The sequence below is a fragment of the Eurosta solidaginis genome, chromosome 4 (genome assembly GCF_040869045.1).
Source record: "Eurosta solidaginis isolate ZX-2024a chromosome 4, ASM4086904v1, whole genome shotgun sequence".
NCBI classification, from domain to species: domain Eukaryota; kingdom Metazoa; phylum Arthropoda; class Insecta; order Diptera; family Tephritidae; genus Eurosta; species Eurosta solidaginis.
This window is the reverse complement of record NC_090322.1, coordinates 145051872-145071760: the sequence shown is the minus strand read 5'-3', so window position 1 is coordinate 145071760 and position 19889 is coordinate 145051872. Positions and strand designations below refer to the sequence as shown.

Below are 19889 nucleotides of genomic sequence, written 5' to 3'. Positions count from 1 at the left end.
GAGGAAGGGATAGAACCCACTGATGTTAGAAAGTCTTCCGATGAGATTGTGCGCATAAAATTACACATAATCCCCCACACAGGCACTTTTGTCTAATGCGAAGACAGTCGTTCGCTTGCTGGGGCAACGAACTTAATCGGCTTTTTGCACGTATACATCCACTAACGCCCACAAAATTTGTTGTGTAATAACTGAACCCTCTCCTCTAGAACGACATTAATCCAATGTGAAAGCGCTTAATCAACGTTAAAATATTCGAATTCACAAAGATTCTTATTTGGTTAATAGACTAATGTTGTTGTTGTTGTTGTAGCGATTAGGTTACTCCCCGAAGGCTTTGGGGAGTGTTATCGATGTGATGGTCCTTTGTCGGATACAGATCCGATACGCTACGGTAACACAGCACCATTAAGGTGCTGGCCCGACCATCTCGAGAACGATTTATATGGCCACATTAAACCTTCAGGCCATCCCTCCCTCCCCACCCCCAAGTTCCATGAGGAGCTTGGGGTCGCCAGAGCCTCGTCTGTTAGTGAAACGGGATTCGCCGCTCGAAGGTGAGGTTGACAATTGGGTTGGAGAAGCTATATATTGCGCTACACAACCCCTTGAATCCCGTTAATAGACTAATCTTTCTCTTTGTCCTAACAATTTCTTTCCATGGATGCGGTAGGTTAGTATCTGAGATAGACCTATTTTAACTGCCTCTACTTTTACAACTATCCGTGTCTCACATTTCGCGGGCAAGTTTCGGTATCCAGCAGACGTGCAACATGTACTGTCTCTGGATCATTCTTGCATGGGGCGGCCACTTTCTCACTATGCTGGTGGCTTTCGAGATCTGTTTGCTAAAACATTGTAGCTAGAGGCCAACAACTTAAAGACATCACAAACCTTGCATTCTCTTGCATTTGAGTTCGGCAAATTTGATAAATTTGTTATTCCTCATTTCCAATCATAGACAAGGATGCACTAGAATGAAGGAAAACCCCATAAAATGAGTTGAATTCCCCCACTTTTTCCTCATTCGAACGACAAATTTCCTGGCGGTTTCCCATGCAGCCCAAATATATACCAGTTTGACCTTAAAAGAAAAACATGTGTATATTGGAACGATTTTCCGTTATCCCTCGTCACGGATTGGCTGGATGCTTTGTGACGGGAATTTTTTGTGTCGTACAACGGTAGCTGCAAGGCAGTATTTTCGCTAAGAAGCTTTTCATGACAGCAATATACTCGGAGTGTTTTCCAAACCACTGCCGCGGGGCGACCCCGCTTAAAAAATTAAAAAACTTGTTTCTAAACTTTTATGTTTGTTGCTTTGACCTGCCCCAAAATTTCAGCTTTCGATAACGCCAAAACTCCAGCGCCAAAAATATCTAATCAGTATCAAATTCGTAGTATGCAACACTTAGTATCATATAGTTATAAGGAGTAACCGCCTAAGTCCTATGTGTAAAGAATAGTAGTTCATCTGTTATTCCTTGTGAACATATATATACATATTGATACTGTTTTAGATATTTTTGGCTATGAAGTTTTAGCGTAAGCTGGAATTTAGGGGCTGGACTTGAACCCAGTACCTTCGGTATGGTAGGTGGGGCACGCTACGATTACACAAGGGCAGCCATCACCTTAAAAAATCTGAAGACAAAAAACTAGCTCCCAAATTCCAAACTTCGCTAGCGCTACAACTCAATCGCAAAAAATCCCTTAAACAGTAAAAAGTGCGCTGATAAGCACGTAACATTTAGTACCATGTGGCCATGTGGAGTAATCGCTCAAGTCCTATGTAAAAGTATAGGAGTTAGGCTGTTATTCCTTCTGACCATATAGTCCTAAATGTCGCATACTTTTCTGGGCACTTGAGTTTGAATTTGAGGGGAGAATACCATAAAAAACTTTTCGGCTGCTCTTGCATGGTCAAAAGATTTTTTTGTTTCAATTTAGAGCCCGTCACAATATGAATTTCGAATTAAGGAGCAGACTTTGGCAACTTCTTGATTTCGTATGAGGATGAACCCAATCTTCTTACCTTTGACTGATTCCGATCGTAACTAAATGCAATTGTGACGGTATTCAATGAAGTGTTTGTATTAATTTTCACTACTGTCGACTCGATCAATTGATGCTGCGGACTGCGTTCAGCGCATTGTATAAAATCTTCTGTGCGCATATCTTCCACACGACGTAGCGAGCCATTAGTTAGTTCTATATAGGAGCCTTTCTTGAAACTAGACGTTGAATTATATGCGCTGAGAGAGAGAGATATTTGTTACAAAATAGCCTAAATTACCCAATACATTTCTTGTTCGCAAAACTTACCGCATTACTGGCGTCGTAGCAGCTGCAGCAACTGTTTTATCCGTGTTTGTTGGTCGCGTGAGTATACGATGTTTAAGCGAACCCTCTTTACCACTGGGTATTTTGAAAAATTTCTCAGAGTCAGCTGGTGTTGCGGGTGGTGGCCTCCTCGCCTTCTCATACAAATACGTGCCCGTGGAGAGTTTCGTCGTTGTCGTTGTTGTTGGCGAGCTCTGGTCTCCGCTATTCTGTAGCGAGGCAACTTGCGCCTGCGCTGTCGCCGAATTAGTGGCAGCAGCCGATGGACTACGCAAACGTGATTTACTAGAAATTGAGGAGGCATTTCCCAGCGGTGAGGTGTGAAACACAGGTGTTGTTAGGGGCGGTGGCGCTGTCTGGAAAACCGCGTTCTGTAGTGCTTTCAAGTATTCAGCAGAATAAACGCTACTCTCACCGGGAGAAACAGCAGGCGAATGCGCACCCATGGGGCTGAGGTAGGTTGTGGATAGGGGCGCGTTGCCGCCATGCATCGCGCTGGGATGTGGCACCACATGGGAAACGTGTGGATTATGCGCAGCAAAAATCACCGGCGCATTATAAAGGCCAGCACCGGGACGTACGCTACCACCGCCATAGAGTTGTGTGTAATTGTATTGATAGGCAGCAACAACGGCTGCAGCCGCAGAAGAAGCGCTTGCCTCACTGTACGCAGGCTGTTGTTTGCCACCGGTGAGTAATGCTGTGGTATCGAATAGTTTACGCGCGCTTGCTTGCGAAGAATTACTGCTGCTCACCGGTGACATACACTCATCGTTCTCAACATCCACCGATGAAGAGGAGGAAGACGGGCGACTATTGTCTATGGATGCGGGATTACTGCAGTTGTTGGTATTACTAAGCTCCGCTGACAACTGATAATTTGTGCTGCTAGCAAAGGCGTTGCTAGCTGTATTTGTGACCAAATTCATGGCGCCCGATTGTGCATTCTCATGCGCTGCATGAGTGGTGTGTTGAATGCTTTTCAAGGGTTTTGCAGGTGGCGCAAATTCTGCAAGCGGCATCATCGCCGTTGTGTTAGCGCTGCGTAATGAACTCATATACTTTTGTGGCGCGTTTAGGGTGCGCGTTAAATTAACGCTAACTGAGTGTTGCTCACGTTGCTGTTGTTGTTGCTCTAAATGGTATTGTTCTTTATGATGATTTTGTTGTTGTTGTTGTTGCTGCTGCTGTTGCCTATGCGCCAAAGCTATGTCTACATCATCGCGCGTTGTAGCTAATTGCGCTTGGGGTCGATGTGGCGGCAGCGCAGCAGTCGTGGAAGACTGTGCGGAGGAAGCGTTCAAGAAATGACTCAAATGTTGTTCGTACTGTTGCTGGAATTGTTGTTGTAATTTGAGAGCTTGCAATGCATTCAGTTGTGTTAGCTGCGTATGCGCAAGCGATGTTTGGGTTGTTGAGATATTGGCAGCGGCGGATGAGCAGGAGGCAGGTGGTGTAAACGCACAGGAAACACGTACACCAGCATCTGTGGAGGCAGCGGCAACAGCGGCGGCGGCAACTATATCTAACGCATATCCACGCTGCTCAACGGCATGTTGCTGATGGTGCGCTTGCAAATGCTGTGCGGCTGCGACAGTGGCATGCGGATGGTGATGAGTTCGGGCAACGGCGGGTCCGATCAACGGGCCAAAATTTTCAACAGCCGATAACATTTAATACATTCGTTGTTTGTTGATTTAATGTTAAATAACATATACATATGTACCTATATATAGGGAGCACGAGTTTTAGCTGCGCCGCAGCGCGTATTTGCTTAAAGAACACACAATTGAAATATTTACTACATGCGCTATTGTTGTTTTAGTATTTACGGCACAAGTTTCTATATTATGATTTGCACTAATCGTGCTTGTATGCGTAATGTCCTTGCGAGTGTGCTTGTTGTTGTTGTGTGCGATCCAAGGCGCCTTAAAATATGCCACGCGCATAAATTAGTTTTTTAAAATTGTTGCACGCACGCGATCATTGATGTATGTAATGGATTAGCTATAAGATACAAAAGTGAAAAAAAAAATTATTTGTTAATTTCTAAGTATTGATTATTTATTAAATAAGATTTATTCTAATCAAGATTATATTCAATTTCTACAGACATACACACATATACACACACACGATCACTTTTGAAAAAATAACACCATCAATAAAGGAGCTCAGCGCTCGTAAAAAACTCATTAAAAAAGCAACAAGACTAAAATCAAAGAACTTTTTAACAACCTTTGGTGCAAGCCAGTTGTTGCTTGTTGTCTTTGTTGTTAGGTCGTCTTCTAGTCACTTTTCGATCTTTTACCTTTCGAGGTTTTTTTCTTTGGTTGTCAACGAGCTGCCGTTCTTACAGTCTTGTTTGACCACTCTGACTTTACGCTTTGATTTTTGAACTTGTACTGAATGTATATATTTATGGTTACTAGTCTGACGTGCTAAGATGAGCGCGCACACTGTGTTGGAGTTGGACACAGACAGACAGACAGACAGAATTGAAGTACCACAGGCAAAAGACAAAGTTCATAGCAATGTTCAAACATGCTTTTGTTGTTGCATGTAGGTATTTGTACCTATACACATTCATACATATATTATTATGTATTAGAGATGGGCTTGCTAGGTACTAATTATTTAATCGCGATAATGCATATTTCGGTATTCAAATTTTAAATCACGAATCTCCATGCTATGACATTGAATATATATGTCAAGAACTCGAAGATAGCCTTAGGCGGAACCTTATGGTCATTTGAAGTGGTAATAAGGTCAATTGACGTAATAGCCGTTGACCTTATGACTCACCATGCTAAGTGGGATGACATTAGGTCAACGGCCAAAAGATGAATTGGCGTAGTGACCAACTCCCAATAGATATAATATCAATTGACCTTATGATCACTTCAAATGGTCATAAGGTCAATTAACCATATGACCTTCTAATGTGACTTTATGGCCGTTTTGGGAAATTTCCGTTTGAGTTTATGGTCATATCGGGAAAAAGACCATAACACAGAGTTTTTAAATTCGTAGAAACGACACTTAGACCAAAAAAGCGGAGCCTAGACGAAGGCGCTTAAAAAATTGGAAATTGAGTACGCGAAAAAGGTGAAATTGCCTGATTCCCTGGCTAAGTCATGTCATGCGAATGAAAGAAGACGCTCCGGCTTAGAACGTAGTTCTATCTGCATCCGTAATTGGAAACAGATGAAGGGGAATACCTGCCTACGGTGGGAGAGACAGTTGGTGCTTCCAATCAGCGTCATTTATTGCATGACTTATTACGTAACGGGAAAATCGCCAAGGCCGTTAAGCGCTGGCGGCGGGATGGCTTAGAAAATTCCCGAGATGGTTGATACTTTGAGGTGGTATTGTGTTCTTTTAAATATTTGTTAGTAGCACCCATAGTTTTAAGCCGATTTAGGATCCATCAAGGCAGATAGCATTTTGCCTACCACCACCGCGGGGTGACTCCTCTGGAAAAAACACCTTTTTTACGTTACCTGAAACTTTTCAAAGATTTGCCATTGCCGGCATTTGTCGTCCACTTTGGAACTAGCACCTTTTGGTCTCACGGATCCCGATATACCGCTGATCCCATCTCTACTATGCTCATATGTACGTATGTATGTATGCTCATTCGTCTTGTATGCATGGGGCCCTTAAGACCGCTTGAGCAGACAGCTAACAGACAGACGGACGAGCAAACAAACATTCCAACTGATAGCTAACGCATGTAGACGTAAATACTCGTAAAATTTTTCAAGTCTTTGTTTGTTTGTTTGTGCGTGTTATGGCACAAATCATAATCGTATAATAGGAAAAGTAAAAAAAAACTCAGATCAAATAAATGGCGCTCTCTCACTTACTACCTCGATGTGATATCTACTCTCCAAAAGAATCTCGTTTTGTAACTTTTTTCATTTGGTTTGTGCCAATAAACTTGTGGATTCTTTTGGGCTTTATGCAGTTCATACTAGTAAGCATTGCGCACAGTGTGTCCCACGTGCTGAAATTCTAATAAAATATAACTTTTGTTTAATTGTGTTACAGGTTAGGTTTTGAAGCAAGCCTTATTAGGGCGCAACGGTGTATATGTTTTGTAACTTCACTGCTGGTAATTAAGAAACGTATGTCAAGCTGGGTTCAAGGAGTTGTCAAGCGTAACCATTTGAAGTGGCTTCCAGCCCATGTTATAGCTTACCCAACCCAATTGCCATCCTCACCTACTAATGGCGAATGCTGTTACTTTAGCAAGTGAGACTCTGGTGATCCCAATTTCCTGATGAAACTAGGGGATGGGGGCGGGGTGGCTTAGAAAATTCAATGTGGTTATATTAAATCGTTCCCGAGATGGTTGGGCTTGTACTTTAATGGTGTTTGATACCGGAACGTATCGGATCTATATCCAGCAAGAGACCATCAGCATCGATAACACTCCCCAAGACGTTCTGGGGTGCATTTAACGCTACAACAACAACAACAACCTCTTATCCTTCTAGCCGATTATAGATAACAATCGCTCAGCGACATTATTGGGATTCACTAAGGCCATTCCTCAATGGTGATTGGATCGCTGACTGGGCACTGCTCTATGGGAATTCATGCCGTGCGGCGCAGTATTCTGGATATGCCTAATCGGTAGCATGGAGAATGATGAGGTTGAGTAATTCAATCACTGCGCAGCTTTTGCCGGGACAAGCCGTAATTGCCTTGGTAGGGATGTATACGAACGCCCGGAGAAATTTTCGAGTAACGATGTTTGCCTCAGCTGGAAATACATCGTTGTTAACTTAATGGTCATAAATTTGTGTCGGCGTTAGTTAATGTGGTATCACAACTGTCTGTCAAAAAGTTCATGTGAACTGCTCCCACCTAATGAAGGCAGCGGCCACCCAATTTAAACTAATCTAACCCAACCCAAGCTTCTAGTCTGAGATCCTTTGAAGGGGCATTAAAAGTCTTTTTTTATGAATGTAAGGCTCATTATATTACATATAACGCAACTTTCGGCTTGAAAATGTGAAGGTAGCGAGTCTAAAAAATTCTCAGTCCTACCCTCACACCGCCAGCACATTTTCCGTCCATGGGACCGCGTTAAACAATAGTTGGGGTACGAAAAATATATAAATAAGCTCTATCCAAACCTGCAAATGAACTAGTTTAGTATAAACTGTGCCAGCTCGCAGTTTAGTGACCACGAGTACCTCAGCCAGTCCTCTCAATATATCTTGCAGGAACTGTGGAAATTTCAGAGGCATTCTAGTACCCCAAGCATGTCATGCCATCTGGCACGACTTGTAGCGTTACCGTGATTGCTTGGTTCTACGTCGTATCATCTTTCTTGCATGCATTTTTCAGCTTTCCTATGCCGCATTTGTTGAGTGCTTTCCGCGGAAACTATGCTTTCCGTGAGACACTCTTGGATATTATAATACGGTCGCCTTAGATAACTCACTCAGAAAGCATGATTTGAATTAGCCCGCTGACATTGTTCAGTAAAACAAAACTCATCGTGGTTTGGGCTGGGCAGCTTCGGTGGTGGATATTCGCAGGCTTTGTAGAATTGTGGATCACTGTGTAGAAGCGTATGTTCCTGTATTATTTCCACTCGTATTTTCACTAGTGTATAAACACATATATAAACAAAGTTTCGTAAAGAGTCGGAAATCTATTCAACATTTTTCTTTATGTAGTGCGAGCGCAGCGACTGGGATTCAGCGAAGCACCACCTTTTACCTTCCCTTTTTATCCCACTTCCACACGAGAGAAGTCTTTAATTTATTCATATTCTTCTTTTTTCCTTTTCTACCTCAACTCTTTTTCTTCCCTTGAAATCACTCTTCGCATCTCCCTTCCGTCCGTCTCTCTCCGCCTCTCTACTTACATGTAATTGTACTTATCTTCGTGCCTTTTCAATTTCTGTAAATAATCAATCCCGCTTTTTTTACCTCTGTTTCTTATTCTTCCCCTTCTCCTGTTGTTGTTGTTGTTGTAGCGATAAGGACACTCCCCGAAGGCCTTGGGAAGTGTTATCGATGTTGATGGTCCTTTGCCGGGTGCAGATCCGGTACGTTTCGGTACCAAGCCCGACCATCTCGGGAAAGATTTGTTATGACCACATGCGACCTTCTTGGCCATCCACCCTCCCACCCCTAGATCCATGAGGAGTTCGGGGTCGCCAGAGCCTCAGCTGTTAATGACACAGGATTCGCCACGGATATGTGAGGTTGACAATTGGGTTTGGAGGTTTGGAGAAGCTATATATTGCGCTGGCAACCTGAAAGGGTTGCACTACACACCCCCTTGAATCTGGTATTTTAGTCGCCTCTTACGACAGGCATACCTACCGCGGGTATATTCTGACCCCCTAACCCGCTGAGCGATCCCCTTCCCCTCGCTCTCCCTGTCGAACGGTGAACACGATTTGATTTAAATTCTCGTCCTAAGTGCTACATACGATTTTTTGGAATATGTGAGCCCTGGTATCCAAAATATAAACCTATCAATAACGTGCGAATAAAAATTGTTGCCGCTGCGATAAGGAATGTGCCACTTTTCGATAGAAAACACTTAATTTTTGATAACAGAATCGATAGCTTTTCGATAACACAGCGTTAAGAAATTGGTAATACTCCGCAAATTATTATATTCATTCGATAAGAAATCGATAACTTTTCGATAAAACTCCGAAAAGAGATCGATAACGTATCGATAATTCTTCGACGATAAATCAAAAAAATGTCGATAACAAATGGATAACTCGTCGATTAAAAATCGATTTAATTTAATTTAACTTAAGCTAATTTTATTTATAGGCCACCTGCTCCAATAATCTTTGCAACGTTTCTGCTCACTGTGCACTCTGTATGATGTGCCCTTACTACACCCTCAGCAGCCGGCTCATCTCATCTTTCATCACAAATTACTTCATACACGTTTGTACCACCTTTTTGTAAATATTCAACTAACCATACACGCAATCCGTGACTTACTCTTTGCTCAGCCACTACAAATACTACAAACACAAACAACAAACACTGAGTTGAATTAAATCTCAAGTTGAGCATTACTGCAAACAGGTAGACAGCCTCAAAGGTACAAATACATGTACATACCTACTTAAATCCAAAACAAAATTCTTGTTATGCAGGTTTTTTCTATTTGCAGCGCATGCGCGCAGGTTGTTGCTCAGTTTGTGAGACACGGACCTCATTACTATACTTAAGATGTGTGTTTGTGTGTGTATTCCTAGTATGACGATGCTGCAGACTCTTTTTTCGATCGATCCTGTGCGCTACGCTTTTTATGATAATGACGACAACAATAACAACTTGGCGATCGTGTTGGCGTGTCGCTATTGAGGACGACATGTTGAAGCCCTGTGTTTTTGTTGATCAATATCGATGATATCGAATGGATGGTGGCTTTGCTGGTTGTTTGTCTGGTTGCTTGGTCATATACTGTGATTGCTGCAAATGGAGTTGGAGTTGTTGTTACATTTTTGGTTTTAATCATTTGCAACGTATTTGTTATTGTTTGAGATTCGTCGCACCTTTGGCCCTTTTTTTAAGTTGCTACATATGTACTTATGGATGAATGTATGTATTCCACGGACAGGGGCTTAGGCAAGTAAAGTCCTCTTTGGGTAAACGAAAATTATGCTCTACAAGACACTTGTCACATTCGTCGTGCAATATGGTGCAGAAGCTTGGTCGCAGACAACATCAAATGAAGCGGCTCTATGAGTACTCCACAGAAAAAAGATCTTCGAAAGTTTTACTGGCCTCTACGCATTGGCGACGGCGAGTATCGAAGACGGCGACTGTATGCAGACACCTCAGGGGGTTAGGGGGCTTAGAATATATCCGCCGCAGGTATGCCTGTCTTAAGAGGCTTCTAAAACACCAAATTGATTCCAGGGGTTGTGTAGCGCAACCTTCTCAAGGCGCAATTTATAGGTTCTCAAACCCTATTGTCAACCTCAACTACCCATGGCGCATCCTGTTTCTTTGACAGCCGAGGCTCTGGTGACCCCAAGTTCCTCATGGATCTACGGTTTCATGTGGTCATACTAAATCGTTGCCGGGATGGTCGGGCTAATACCTTAATAGTGCCTGTTACCGGAACGTACCGGATCTGCATCCGGCAAGGGCTAACATCTGTAACACTCCCCAAAACCTTCGGGGAGTATCCTTATCCCTACAACAACAACAAAGGCAGGTAGGCAGACATTACCAAAGTCTAGCACTATAGAACACAGCGGATATACTGGCTCGGCCATGATACTTCGGCTGAGTAAGTATTCTCATCGAAGCCCGCCTGTGGCAGCATTGGAGGATGGCGGCAGCCATTCCGCTGGAAAGACCAGATGGAAAACAATTTTACTTCCGTTGGTGTTACCAATTGGAGCCAGTTATCCCGACGATGGAGCGACTATCGCGAATTTTTGGACGGCCACAAAAATTTAAATGGTTAAGCACCAACTAAATGAGCAAATAATGTACTGATAACGAAAAGGTTCTGATATCTGGTAAGTGCCCAAATGTGTCCAGCGGTTTCCTCTACTGATGAGACTAGAGAAGATGGTGATGGAGTCTGCTGTGTTAACTCTTTAAGAACCAAGTTAGTACTATTCACCATAAGGTCGAACATAGTCCAAACGAAAGTGTAAAATTTCAGAAAGCTTTGTTGGCATCTAAGTTGATCTCTGTGCTTGCAATAATAGGGTAAAGATGTGGTCTGAGGCTAAAACTCAAGAAATTAAAGATCAAATTGGTGATTCGATCGGTCCTTTCTGACTTTGAAATAATAAAACACAATGGGATGAGCAAAATAAGATTAATTCCTTTACCAGCGGACGAATGTTCGTCATTATTATCAGGATGTATGCAGCTACCTAACAGAAGGCAAGCTCAGCGTTTGCTGAGTTGGGCTGAGGCCCATGAATCTAGGAGAGACTTGCGGGAAGTGAATGAAATACGATTAGTCCTGTAACTAAATGCTTTTATTTTGCATGTAACCTCAGACCCGGAACAAAGTGAAATTTCTTAGAATAATTGACTAAGACTTTCGGGAGAGAACGTATTTCGGGGAGCTGATTGGATTTTATTAGCATGGGTAAGACTTGATAACTGTATTATTGACCATGATATTGACATAGTTAAGTTAGGTTAGGTTGAACTGGCCTGTCGATAAAGATGTCATATAGAGAATGTGAGTATAAGAAGAAATCACAGTATCGTGATCTGACCCTAGTAGCTGGAGCCTGGACTACGTCAGCGCAGGACACGAACGTAGAATGTGATCAACCGTTTCTTCCTGCAGCCCGCTATTCCTATATCTGCCTTTATTTACAAACATTTGACGCCAAAAGGCAGTGTCCCATTAATAAGCCCATCATGAGTCTTAAATTCTTTATAGATATGAGCAACTTTGTGAGTCTTATATGGTAAGAAGTGCACATGACCTTAAAAACTTGAAAGCCCCTCGCGTCTATGATCGCCTTTTCTGCTTGATGTATCATATTCAACTCCTGTATTCTTTCGATTTCTGACAACAAAGTAACTCACCGGCGTCTGCAGCAGAAAGCATGCCGTTGAGAAAGTCAGATGAAGTTGGACCTCTTGAAGTTGTTGTAACGGCAAAAGCACTACAGGTAAGTTAAGTTAAGAGGTTTGTTACTGATGCAGGTGGTACTTGCATATTCTGACTCCTGGATGCTTTTGATCTCCACATCTTGCTTTTCTATTAGGATGTGGTTAGAACAACCCCCTTTAACCTCCACTGTATACGCGCATGTGCACCGAATACGTTTACTATAATGATCTTTCTGGTTTTGTTGTTGGTTTTTATGTATATGTAATTCTTGTTCATTTTGCGTTCGCATTATTTATGGTGTTGTTGTTGTTCATTTCTATTCAAACTGCCGCATACTTGAGAACACTTGAATACGGTGTACACTTGAGTTAATGCCATTGTTTTTGTATTTTATGGGTTTTGTCTCCTTTGTACTCCCGTTTAAGTCGTTTTGTTCGCTATTGTTCGCTTTTGTTTCGGTTTAGGAAAGCCATAACTGCATTTTGATTTTATCCTTCGCACCTTTTTGGGTAGTTATACACCAACAACAACAACAGCAAGAAAACAATTTAGACATGTAGACTCCCAAGTGCCGATCTCGCTTCACATAAGGACACGTTAATTCATAAGATCGTCGAACCGAGTTGTTGTAATCAATAAACATAAAAATGTGCAATGGCCTAAGCCGTCAATTAGGCTTAGAGCTCTTCATTCTAGCGCAGTGCGTTCGTTGGTTCATTGTCTTACATTCATTCTTCATTTGGATGGGAAATTTTTGGCCTCTTTTCTTTGAATAATTTTAGTTCTTGTTTGAATTGGTAAGTTTTTCTTTAGATATTGGATTGGCTTGGTACTGACCCTGAAATGCTGGAATTCCAAGAAATCAACAAACCCTTTTTGCGCAACGAAAACATGCAACAAGTTTTGGCTGTTGAATAGTAATTCTAGAGCTATGTAGCTTCATGTCTCAAATTTCTCTCCTTTTGTGGAGGCATTTCTTGTTGTCGTATTAATGACGAGAACACCCTCAAAAAGTGGTGGCGAAGCGACAGTTCGGATATCAGATAGCAGACTTATCAGTTCGAATGTCATTTTTGCATGTTTTTGCGCAGGGTTTGATAGCAAAAAGGGCTATTCCACTGAGAAATCCAACATGTGGAAATCAGCTGACAATAAGGACGATTAAACGTTGTCCAAACTAATCTAACGCCTCATAATGATTATATTACGAAAATATTTAACTTCCAGGTACAACACATAAGGCATCCTTCGAGCAATGAATGGAAGATGGGTCTATATCATGGGTTTCCGAAAATTGTGCTACGTCATGCAAACACCTGGCCGAGACAATGGTAGGGACATTACAATTTACACAGACTTCTTAAAAATGCAGCTGGGGCTAGAGATTCGAAACATCTGCGGATTAGTCAGTCTTATCGATGTCTCTATTCTTGTCTTTGTACTGATATTTTAGTGATAGACAAGCTGTATTTAAGGCCATATAGTATACTATATAAAATTGGGTCTTGTTAAGAAGTGTCTGGCCTCTGTAGCGCCCGTTGGACATCTCTCGTGCATCGCAGGACATTGTAATATTAAAGGGAATGAATTTTTTTGTGATGCCGACAAAGATTAAAAAATGGATATAAACGAGGCAGATAGCTCCGACCGATCACCACTGGGTTATCTCTTAAGGAAAATTGAGGAATACACTATGAGGGCGACGATGGCGTGTACAAACAAGCTGCCTGTACAGAAATTAGCAGTATGAGGAAGAAGAAGAATTGATTCATCACTTTCTTTGCCAAAGGTTGTTTATTCGCTTATATTTAGGTTCATCAAGGAAAGCTTTTTGATTTGAGGGCATTCACAGCAGACAAAATATATCCGAGTGGAAGTGCGGAGAATTCACGTGCGCGCCATTTCTCTCAACCAAACCTCAGGCAACCTTCGCGACCAGCCGGATAGCAGCACTTTCCTTATTAAGAATTTCGACTTCCCAGGTGCATGTCACTCACTCTTAGACTTACTTCCACTTGGAGCTGGAGCCTATTACTATTACTATTTTTAGGCCTCGATGCACTAGGACCTTTATATAGACCTATTGTGTTTGACCCTTAAAGCTACCACTGTGTATGGACGCTTTTAATGTATTCAAGTAACTCTTCCGACCTTTTAGTCCATATCATGAAGGGATAATGAGACACGCTACCTAGGTGGAAGAGCCTCTGCTGGCCAGAGAAACGCATTCGCAGAGAGCATGAACCGGCGTTTCATCCTCCAGTTCACAAAAGCGACATATTTGTGTTTCGGATATGGTTAATTTCTTTAGGTGATATCGTAACCTACAGTATCCCGAGTAGTATTCAGTTAGAGTTCGTATGTCTTCTTTGCTTAGAATAATTACTTTGGTTGATACACTCGTTCCTGGGAGTATAAACGATTCCGCCTGTTTAAATCCAGTAATGACTGAGCCTCTTTGTTTTCCAGTTAGTTATGGTTTCCACAGTTTGTACCTTCGTGAGTCCACATAAATGGTCCGGGCCATATAATGCTGTTAAAGTATCCGCTTGGCTAGATAGTATGCATGTGCATTACCTTTATGTCACTGATGCCTAACAAAATGTTGTTTTTGGTTCCCAGATCATTAGAACTCCAATGCATTCATCCACTTGCCCAGAAGTAGTTATGTAAGATTACAAGACATGCAGAGCTATCTGACAAAATGAGGTTACTCCTCGTAGATATGCCTCTCCGTAGACATTCTCTACCATAAACTTCTATTGCATGGATTTCTGCCTGAAAAATAGTAGGGTAGAGTCCCGGCAGTTCGGCCCATAGATGCCAGCTCCCGTTTAGCTGTCATCAAATTTTGATATCCGCGGATAAGGCGCTAGAGTCAGGACCAGTTTATAGATTCCCAGAGAATTCTGTATACAATAGGCACCTCAAAATACCGCGATATTGCGAGCGTAGGCGCCTTTGCGGTTGCAATGTGGGATTTCCTATGAATTCTTTCTTATTACTTTCATATGCGCTTCCATGTTTCCGCTTTTTAGTTAAGATATATTTTGCAGTCTGAAACAAGCCATTGCGAATATACTGCGCCCAGAGCGACTAAGGCTCATTAAAGCTCTCTATTTGTTGTGGCCTAGGGCCCCGTATTATTTACCAAATCTCTCATGAACGGATTGCCTATTATCTAAGCTGCAGTTTGTTCCACTTGCGCATAAATACTTCATTAAAAAGAAGCTCGACCAGTCGTTAATGGAATCTTCAAATTCTTCAGTTTTGCATTTCCTCGTGTGTAGGCATGTAGTAAACCACAAAATGTTTATGTGATAATTTTTGCTTTCTACAATGATAAAAACCGAAAAGAGCCGATCAAAAAAGAACTAAATGAAGAAAAATTGTGGTAGCAGGAGTAGAGAAGAAATATGAAAAAAAAAAAATACAATCAAAATAGAATTACCAGCAAAATATCCACCAAAAACAATAACAAACAACCTGAATTGCACCTAGCAACAATAAAAACAAACAACAACAATCACAAGCAATAAAAGGGCAATAACAAACACCAACCAACGAAAGCCAACGAAGGCGAATATGTCCACGGCAGCGCTGCTAAAGAAATTAACTTGTTAAAGTTATCGAACCAATGTTGTTAGCCTTGGCAATGACACTACAATACTCATACTATGAAAACGGACAACATGAGCTACTACGAATACGATTACGAGTGTTAAGCACATACGGGTACGAGTAACTACAACCACATTCGGCTAATAAACAATAACAAAAATAAGCGAATGAAGCTTTACGAACTTGGCTAGATACTTAGGTATATGTAAATGTATGGGCACAACTTGGTATTTTACTTGTATCCAACATATATACGTACACACAAAGCTATGAATCCCCGTCGGAATTTGAGAAGCTAAGTTCTTGTTTCACTCTACACATTGCTCAACCAGGTTCCCGATGGCAACAGCTCTGACCGAAGATCGATAGATAGAAAGCAACGGGGAGCAGTATCGCGACGGTTTCAGCTGTTGTTAGTGCTGGATTACAGATCAGGCACCATCGCCTCCATAGTTGCACGCTATATGAAAGGTGACAGTAGGGAAGATAGAGTTGTTCCAGCTCGAACTTTGTAGGCCAATCCGTGTACTGAGTAGAAGTGCACCCTAAAGGCACAGCTGTAGCCCCTTTGCCTCACATATCTAGGGCCAGAGCCAAAGCTGAGGGGAGAGGTAGCGATAAAACGACAAGCAGCGGTAGAAGGTAGTTCTCACTACCTATAAATCAACCGTCGCGTGTTCGCACATGCCTACAAGGTGGCTGGAGGATGGTGTGCCAGCTTTTCACTATCTAATTCGCAGGCTGAGGGACAGGAAACGTATCTAAAGGGCACCTCTGCTCAGCTACGGGCGAGACAACCAAAAAGTTGCAGTCCATCATCCTGCCAAACAGCACCTGTGCCTGAAACAAGGCTACCGATTAATTTGTTTAGCTTGCAAGGACTGAAGTGCCAAGAGCAAATTCGCTTCTAATCTGTCCTTCATTGTTACGACGTAGAAAAAAGAACTACTAATTATTCCCCTCAGCAAATTGTCATGGGCTTCTGGTCGACAGCTGATGCTTTCTCACTTGTTGTTTGCTGCTTATTTCCCAGCTGTCTATGTTTGCCGTGCAGATGTTTGTTAACGGAGACCATATTTGTGCTTCAGAAATGGTGGGAGCACAATTAAGCTGAATATATATTGTGACGAATGTTGACATAACCGGGCTGTTAGTAATCACGCAACAACAGAAAACATACAGCTAGCCACACTGGTGTACATGAACACATAAATCATCATTTATACACATACATACAAGGCAACGAAGATATACTCACAAACACATGAAGTCATCAGCCGAAGTTGGTTCTCACACGAAACGTCTAGACTTTAGTAGAAATATGCGAATGAAGGGACGGGGCGTATAAAAGCAACGCAAGCTGAATAGTCATTAATCAGTTTGACTTAAATAAGCTATTAGTTGCGAAGTGAAGTATAATTGTATCTACTACCCCCAAATTAGTTCAATAAAGACCATTTTGCAATAAAGAACGTTGGAGTAATTTATTCAATAGTTTAGCGGTTCGAGCGTTAGCAGAAGGTTTCAAATAAGCGGAATTTCCCCAAATTCGTTACAATATGTGAGCTGCAAAAGCCTAGAGGCTGACCACATTAAGTGAGGTGGATCTGGTAGTATTCGAGAAGAAAAATATTCGAAAGATTTGTGGACCTCTACCCATTGGCGATGATAAGTACCATAAAAGATTTAACTTAACCCATCTATGGAAGTACAGAAAGATCGTAGCCCCTACTCCTTTTAAGTAAGCGATTAATATACCAATTCCAAACGCTATGAAAGGTAACATCATAAAACTTTTCAGACAAACCCCAAAAACACGCTTCGTGCCCTACTAGTCTGTTATAACAGCACGGTTAGGAGGCCGGCAGACAAATCATAATGAATTCCAGATACTTTTAGATAACATATTCTGGAGCAATCAGAAAGGACTCTTAGATGGGTAAATTCGGCTTCAATATTATGAGACTTCCGTACGAACTCGACTATAACACTCCTTTAAGTATATATTTATATTACGCAAGATTGATTTGGGAACGTGTCCGCCGCGGGCGGGCAATTAGTTCTAAAAAATTGTACACAGAACTTGGAGCATGAGAAACAGTTCGCCTAGTCGACGTGTCTAGTAGAGATTTCTCAGTAGCTAACTCAACGCCCTACAGGGATGATTTTCGCTTATATGTGTGCATATGTGCCTGACTCCGTAAGGTATCTGTACGTATGTATGTAGTTGGTATCTTTATTGTTATTGTTTTGATTGTCATAAAATAGCATGAGTGTGGCAAACAAACAAGAAAGCTTTACACATTTCGACCGTGCGGCGGGAGAAAGTGAACGAAATGGAATACCTAAGTAACAACAAAACAAAAAGGCAATAATAAGGGGCAATAAAAAGATTCATATCTTACACGGCAACGTACATACATATATCTGGGTCTGAAGTTGGAGGGTGCTTTCTTCACAACTTTTTAATGATAAATAAAAATTGAAAAAGAGGTAAGGAAATCTTAAGTTCGTTTGAATCGGTTGGTAATTTACCCAGGCCTGCTCTTAAACAGCGGGGGACATTTTGAATGTATCTTTCCTTTTTACTTCCTTTATATTAGGTCGGTTGAATGTTTATCTGCTTTTCATACAAATCTTGCAAGCGATTTTTAAATAACTTCTCGTTGAGCTACAAACATGAAACTTTACACATACGTTAGGACACAGTGACAATGCAACAAAAGGAAAAAACCGTTAGGTAGAGCACGGATCGAAATAATTAGATAAGAATTTGAAAATTTTCAAACCAGCTTTTAAGTAACTTCTCGATGAGACTTGAAATTTCAAACTTAATTCAGACGTCGATGACAGCCAATGGCACGATACAAAAAGATTCGCTAGGGGGCGCACGGGATGAGATATTTAGAAAAATCGTAGAAACGGAGGGAATTTTGGGATTGATTTTTACGTAAGTTTTCATTGAGCTACAAGCGTAAACTTAACAGATAAGCTAAGACACCGAGAAAATGTAAGAAAAGGCGAAAAAAAATTTAAGCACTTCCTTTATATAAATAGACAAAAATCAACGAAAAATGTCTCCTTATATAAAGACATATCTTGCTAAACTTTGATTTTTATATTTTTACTTCTCATAAATATTTTTGCAATTTCTATGTCAAAATCAAAGTTTAGCAAGAATATGTCTTTATATAAGGAGACATTTTCCGCTAATTTTTGTCCATTTATATAAAGGAAGTGCTTAAAATTTTTTTATTTTATTTTTGTGGGGAAAATTAAAAAGCAGCACGACGGCAATTGGAAAAGAAGCTCGGCCATTGGTTAAGTTAAAGTGGCTGCCCGAGAGAGCACCTAGGCCAGTGACATAACCCCGTTGTAATACCACAAATATACACCATTAACTTTCCTATTCGAACCATTTTGAAGGCCTGATAAAAGCTACAACGTTCTTTATGTTATACTCCACGATCTGGCGCAGATTATCCAGAAAGGGAGCACTTAGAAAGCGCTGCCTTACGCCACTCAGTGCCAGGCTGGTATGTATGAGATTAATCACTGTTTCCTTCTCGTCGTCCTCTTTACAACTCCTGCAACAACGATGATAAGACGCTCCTTGCCTTTTTAAAAGTATAGCGCAGGTCTGACGTTGCCGCTACTCGATAACCAGCTAGATCCAATGGTAGGATGTCAAAAATATCTGAACAACTTTGCTAGGCGTTGTCATCAGAGCATTTTCGGAAGCATCCCCGAAAAATTACGTCAACTAGATTATACCACATCAATCCTCTCTATGGACAACAAGTTCTCAATCAGAATTCCAGAGAGGCAGGTATGGGATAACGCCACTTACCTAGACCCAAAGTGCACGACCATGTTCACGGATGGCTCCAAGCTCAATGGTAACGTGGGCAGTGGAATCTACTCAGATGATATTTCACTTTCCGTAAGCATAGGGCTGCCAAGCCACTGCAGCGTCTTCCAGGCGGAATTAACTGTAATAATGACTGACAGTCAAGCGGCAATAAAAGCCCTCCAAGGCAAGAACACTTCATCAAAATTAGCAATAGAGTGTAGACAGACCCTAAACAAATTTGCATCGCGGGCCGAGACAGCTGTTGTATGGGTCCCAGGTCATAGCGGTGTACCCGGGTACTGTGCTACCGATGAACTAGCGAGGAAGGCTACTGAACAGACAGAGCTAAGCCAGCTAAAGGATATTGGTCCCCCGTGCAAACACTGGCTCATATCATTTTCCACCAAGAAGGCGAATTCCAGATGGACCCTGAAACCCACATGCGAAGTGTCCAAACAAACCTGACCTC

At 41.7% G+C, this 19889-nt stretch overlaps 1 protein-coding gene across 14 annotated transcripts in view; it reads right to left on the bottom strand.

Annotated features, from left to right (window-relative positions):
- Positions 1 to 19889, bottom strand: part of Atx-1 (Ataxin 1) — a 137019-nt gene that overhangs the window by 16191 nt on the left and 100939 nt on the right. For all 14 annotated transcript variants that reach the window (XR_010952952.1, XR_010952953.1, XM_067783264.1 and 11 more), the window contains 2 exons: positions 2326 to 4350; positions 2036 to 2255 (listed from right to left, as the gene is read on the bottom strand). Coding sequence is in view for 12 of the 14 variants with exons in the window: in XM_067783264.1 (XP_067639365.1) it covers positions 2036 to 2255; positions 2326 to 4016 (1911 nt within the window). In the remaining 2 variants the exon portion in view is untranslated. The remainder of the gene's footprint in view (positions 1 to 2035; positions 2256 to 2325; positions 4351 to 19889) is intronic.